This window comes from Melanostigma gelatinosum, assembly GCF_949748355.1.
Source record: "Melanostigma gelatinosum genome assembly, chromosome: 15".
In the NCBI taxonomy this organism is placed as follows: domain Eukaryota; kingdom Metazoa; phylum Chordata; class Actinopteri; order Perciformes; family Zoarcidae; genus Melanostigma; species Melanostigma gelatinosum.
The window spans coordinates 1,627,852-1,633,851 of record NC_136648.1 but is presented as its reverse complement, the minus strand read 5'-3'; the positions used below and the strand labels follow the sequence as shown (position 1 = coordinate 1,633,851).

At 45.9% G+C, this 6,000-nt stretch overlaps 1 protein-coding gene across 3 annotated transcripts in view; it reads left to right on the top strand.

Moving 5' to 3' along the window:
• Nucleotides 1-364: 364 nt before the first annotated feature.
• efr3a (EFR3 homolog A) overlaps nt 365-6,000 on the top strand; it is a 55,483-nt gene continuing 49,847 nt past the window's right edge. For all 3 annotated transcript variants that reach the window (XM_079285701.1, XM_079285700.1, XM_079285699.1), the window contains exons 1-2: nt 365-435; nt 705-818. Coding sequence is in view for 2 of the 3 variants with exons in the window: in XM_079285700.1 (XP_079141826.1) it covers nt 809-818 (10 nt within the window). In the remaining variant the exon portion in view is untranslated. The remainder of the gene's footprint in view (nt 436-704; nt 819-6,000) is intronic.

Genomic DNA, 6,000 nt, shown 5'->3' with positions numbered 1-6,000 from the left:
ATCTTTTTTATTGTTATTATTCATTCATTTTTCTCTATTTAGCTATTTGTTAACCTTCAATACAAATCCTATGATTCATCTTTAACATGTGATGCATCCACCTCTGCTTTGACAAGGTAAACAGTGTATACAATCCTACACAGGTAAATATTTTGACAGGTAAATCATATATATATATATATATATATATATATATATATATATGATTCACAGCATAATGAGCCTCGTCGTGGTCTTCACGCCTCACTGCAGCGGCTATAATTAGCCTTCTCTTGGCTCCTCCGCGGTCCCTGAACGCACCGCCGCCGCAGCGCGCGCACACACACACACACACACGCGCGCGCGCTCACACTTCCGTGTTGTCTGTCACCGTAAAGCAGGAAGCACTGTAGTAATGTGCAGGAGTTAATCTGTCCTGCTGCTGTTTGCCTACAGGTATGTCCAACCGGTTCGTCCCGGGAATGTGTCACTCTAACGGCCGCCTCCTCTGAACGGCAGCGCGGTGTTTGGACTTTTATTTTGGGGGTTTTGTTTAGCAGCCGTTAGCTTCCTTTCGCACACACACACACACACACACACACCGCAGGCAGCTTTAGCCCGTTAACGAGGCTTCGTGTCTCTCTGTTCTGACGTAAAGCGGAGGTTTAAATGTGTCGTAAACGGTGATCTTTAAGTGTTTTAATGGGTCGTCATTCCGGTGCCAGGTGACGTGAGAGCAGCAGGAAGAAGAAGCTACATGGAGGCTAACTAAACCTAAACACCAGCACCAATCAGCTTTCAGGAGGAACTGCGGTACATTAGCACCAGGATGCCAGCCGGTAAGCTGTGTGTGAGTGTGAGTGTGCGTGTGAGTGTGAGAGTGTGTGTGTGTGTGTGCGCGCGCGCGCGCGTGCGTGCGTGTGTGTATGAGACAGTGTGTGAGACAGTGTGTGTGTGTGTGAGAGACAGTGTGTGAGACAGTGTGTGTGTGTGTGTGTGAGACAGTGTGTGTGTGAGACACAGTGTATGAGACAGTGTGTGTGTGTGTGAGACAGTGTGTGTGTGTGTGACACAGTGTATGAGACAGTGTGTGTGTGTGAGAGACAGTGTGTGAGACAGTGTGTGTGTGTGTGTGTGTGACACAGTGTATGAGACAGTGTGTGTGTGAGAGACAGTGTGTGAGACCTGTGTGTGAGAGAGCGAGACTGTGTGTGTGAGACTGTGTGTGTGTGTGAGAGACAGTGTGTGTGTGAGAGAGAGCGAGAGACACACAGTGTGTGTGTGTGTGTGAGAGAGAGCGAGAGACACACAGTGTGTGTGTTGATAACATGTCAGACAATAACCCTCATATTGACTGTGGGTGTGTTGCGTTCACTGTCTGAGCTTTGGCTGATTAAAACAAACCGACGAAACGGTCTAAGTTCAGGGAAAATGAAGTGCAGTGATGCGTTCACTGCTTGTGTGTGAGAGAGAGACTGTGTGTGTGTGTGTGTGTGTGTGTGTGTGTGTGTGTGTATAAATGATCTACATCTTGAACGAGAGGTCAGTTCTTTCTTCTGTGATGTCACGGGTCAGAGGTCATCGGACCGGATGTTTGGTGCGATCTGTTTGAGATCAGAGGTGAAGGTGTCTCACCTGGTTTATGATTGAAAGAGGGAATGAAGTGTGTGAACTAAATGAAGTCAATAACACTACTGCTGATACTTTAGCTACATGAAGTAGAAAGTAACATTTATTTTTTAATTTCTCAGTTCTTAGTGACTTTAATAATTAAACAGTAATAATGATAGTGCTGCCCGTTTCATGAGTAAGATTGGCAAACTATCTGCCTTTTATTTCTCAGAAACTCCAATTAAAAAAGATAAATTATTCACAAAATAACTCGTTTATTTATTTTGTGTCTGATTGCTGTCAATCAGTAGCAATATCTACAGTTCAAATGTGTTTTAAAATCTTGATTTCATTTTGACAACAAACAAAGCAGTTAATGTGGACTTTACGATCACATGTTGTAATTCCCCACTTTGTGTTGAATTCTCTGTTCCACCGATCGTCTTCATATAACGCATCATAAGACGCATTATGGTTATCAAACATCTCCTTCGTCCTCCGATCCATCGCTCCTCGTTTCACCTCCGTCACTCTGATCCTTCAAGCAGTTCTTCATTCTGGTCTCATTTTCCTCTCCGTGGTCTTGATGTTCTCTGGAACATAAAGTTCTGCTCCTCTCTGGAAACACAACAAAATGGAGTCTCTACATGTCTATTTACATTCCCATTATTCACATGTTTCAGCCTCTCCTCTCCTCTCCTCTCCCCTCCTCTCCTCTCCTCTCCTCTCCTCTCCTCTCCTCTCCTCTCCTCTCCTCTCCTCTCCTCTCCTCTCCTCTCTGTGTTCACTTCCTGTAGTTCAGTCAGAGTGTCTCCTCCTTGTTGTCACATGACTGTTGGTCTCAGATGAATCAATCATGACTTCATAGTTTCACTGAGCTCACACTAAATGTTTTTACACAGACGTGAAGAATAAAATGTGTTTTTTTTTGTGACGGAAGTGTTCATCACACACGATGTGTTCGAGGGCCGTCGGAAAGATGCAAATCAGAGTATTATGACAGTTTTCATGTGTTCTGTGTTAAACGGTGTAGTTTTGGCGATTGTTCAAAGAAAACATGCTTTTCCACTCCGCCGGTGGGTTTTGGGGGTTCAGAGGTTTAAACTTGTTATTCTGGAACCCACGCCCAGTGGAGCGCAGCGTGAATACACAACAAGATACAAAGCTTCAAAACGTGTGTGTGTGTGTGTGTGTGTGGGCGGGGGGGGGGGGGGGGCGACGGCGTTTTGGCTGCAGGAAGCTTCAAGGACTGTGCAGCCCGGCGGCCTCGTGTCTGCTCTGTAATTACTCCCATTGGTGAACTGCTGATTACGTTAGTGGTAATGTAACACCTTCAACATCGATCCCTGCTGTGTGTGTGTGTGTGTGTGTTGGTGACGTGGACAAACTGATCTTTGAGTAGCTGGTGAACGTCAGAGAAACAAGTCTGAAAGAATTCTCTTTGATTTGTTCCTTGTTGTGAGGAACATGATGTTCAAATAATAACGCAGCAATGTAGCGCAAAGCAATGTAGCGTAGCGTGAAACAATGTGACGTTTTCCATTTTCCTGAAAAGTAGAAAAACAATTAATTATTGATTTCAGAAAGCTGCCTGTTGAGTTCACTGACACTGAGCCGCTGTTGTTAGCGGCGCAAACAAAACAGTTTGACAAACACGAGCGCTCGGTGACGAATTCAAATAGTTTGAAGTGTTTGAGTCACACAGACAGAAAGTGGACGGACCTGCGTTGATCTGTCTGCGTGCTGCTGTTATTAATTGACACTGATTCCGTGTGTGTGTGTGTGTGTGTGTGTGTGTGTGTCTGTCTCTGTGTGTGTGTGTGTGTGTGTGGGGGGCCCTCACTCCTGGGTCTGTTGTGGTCTGGAGGCTCTCATTATCCTCAAAGTGTTAACCACCTCAATTAAGTCATTATGGAGACAAACCCGGCGCCGTCGCTCTGGCTCTGCTGCTGTTCTTCAGACTTCGTGAACAGTCTGATGAGCACAGATAAACGGGACGGAGAGATGCCTGCTGGGAATACTTTACCCCCCCCCCCCCCCCTTATTGTTTTCCTCTCTTTGAAAGAAGTCGTCTTTATTTCCATGCTGAAGCTGTCTCTCTGTTTCCCCCGGTGGGACTCTGCAGAACTGTAGAAAATGACGCTTCTCTCTTCACCCGGTGTCTCTGGTTCAACCAGGAGTCGACCTCCGGTTCTGTAAAGTGAAGCCGAAAGCTTCATGTGTTAAAGCTGCATTCTCTCTAGTGTCCAGCAGGGGGCGACTCCTCTGGTTGTATAGAAGTCTATGAGAAGATGACTCTACTTCTCTCTTGATGTCTTCCCTCAGTAAACATGAGTTCATGGTCTCAGTCTCCAGTTGAAGTCTTCTTCACTGCAGCACAGAGCACATGAGCACCAGCCGGCCTGCTGTCATGCTCCTCCCTCAGCTGCTGCTGTGATTGGTATTCATGGTGGAAGACGAGGTTTGTTCTGCAAAAGGAGGATTTGTCCTAAATATAACTTCAAAGGAGGCGCGTCTGTGTCCTCCTCCGGTGCCGTCGTTCTGCAGAGCAGAGGAGGCTTTCATCTTCCTCGCGTGTGACGCTCGGCTTACAGCGCCGCCGCACCTTTCCTTTTCTCAAGGATTTATAACGGCCTGCTTTTTTGAAGTCTGATGTGTTTCTTCTGGTGTCTCTATGGACATCAGACAGGTGTCGGTGCAGCAGAACACCAGCAGCATGTGAAATAAACAGGTTTACTTCTGTCAACACCACTAAAAGGCTTCTTCTCTCCTGCATGTTGGATTAAAACACGTAGAGAGAGAGAGAGAGAGAGATTTTATGAATTTCAGCTGCTGCAGTGCACTTATACTGTAAGCTAATTATTTAGCTTTTATTTGATGCATTTGTGTCTTCAGGATGTGTCTCATGAATATTATTGGAGGAGTTTGTTTTTGTGCAGACCGTTGTCGATCCGTACTGAGGCTTCAAAACGTCCACAAACCAACGAGTGACTTGGCGCACGTGATCGGAGCTTTTCACACGGGACCGTCTAAAAATGATATTTTACAACTAATGGCAATTCATTTTTAGATGCTTTAGAAACAGAAGGTCTGAAAAATCTACATTTAATAGTCTGCAGCATATTCAGCCTTTGTGTCTTCATGATACTTTTAATACTTGAGTTGTATAAAGGTAATAAAGTAGTGCATGAATATGAGTTCACAGATAATTAGTCCCTCCTCTTCATCACAGTGGAGGTTAGTTTGACGGCGTCTTCTTGCTTGCTTGTTTGTCCTCTTCATCATGCAGTGAACAGGACGTTGAGCGTTAACGCCTCTGTGCTCGTCTCTCACATCATCAGCTGAGGCTGTGCAAACAAAGCTGCAGCGACGTCATCGGCCTCCGTCAGACCACCTTCATCTGAACCCCAACTACATCCAGTCAACAGAGAGAGCTGCTTCTTCTGTATGGATCTGTGTTCCGGAGGTTTCTCCTCTTTCTGTCGCTCACTCTGCGCCGCTTTGGGCTGAGGCCTGAGGGCAACGCTCCTCGGACCGGCAACGCTCCTCGGACCGGCAACGCTCCTCAGACCGGCAACGCTCCTCAGACCGGTAACCGTCAGAGTCTGGGATGGAGTCCACGGGTGAGTCTGAGCATGAAGGAGGGCTCGCGGTGGTTTGGGGTGTTTGCGGCGTTCGTCGATGTTTTGATTGGCGGCTGCGCTGAAGCAGCAGAGGTCATCTGTTGCCTTTCATGCTCCATTAAGTCAATCTCTCTCTCACACACACGCACACTTCTACACTTGTGAGGACCTTCGTTGAAACGCATGTACACATTCATTAATAACTGTTGAGTTCTTCATGCTTTTGTAATGCAAATATGGTCCGTGGAGTCGATACAACTGTCAGTGAAATGATCCACGGCCTCAGCTTCTGTCTTACGCTTGTAGTTTTTATTCCAGTTGTTCCTCAGAAAGCCATTTGAGTTCATTAATACTGAATTCATTTGAGGGATTATGGATCAAATCTGTTCTTGCCGTCGGCCCATTTATCTCCTTGTACGTCATTGATTGGTTGGATTTTGCCGCTTCGTTGCTTTGCTTGAAGATCGACTCGGATGTGTTTGAGGATTTAACCCTCGGCCAACATGTGATGTTCTTATTTTCTGCTGGAGTAGTGAAGTAGTGTGACCGCTAAAGTTTTGCAACAAAAAGTTTCCTTCCCGATGACTCTAGAATTAAATTAAAGCAGCGCTCAAGGGGGGAAATCAGCAGTTTGGTCGGTGCAGATGGGATCAGAATGAACAAGTAGCTGAAGTTATAATTACAATTAACCTACTTTGCATGGATAAACGGTCCAAATGGGGCTCAGCGCTAAAATTACTTCCCTCGTTTTCCTTCCTCCAAAATGTGGTGACAACATTGAATTCTA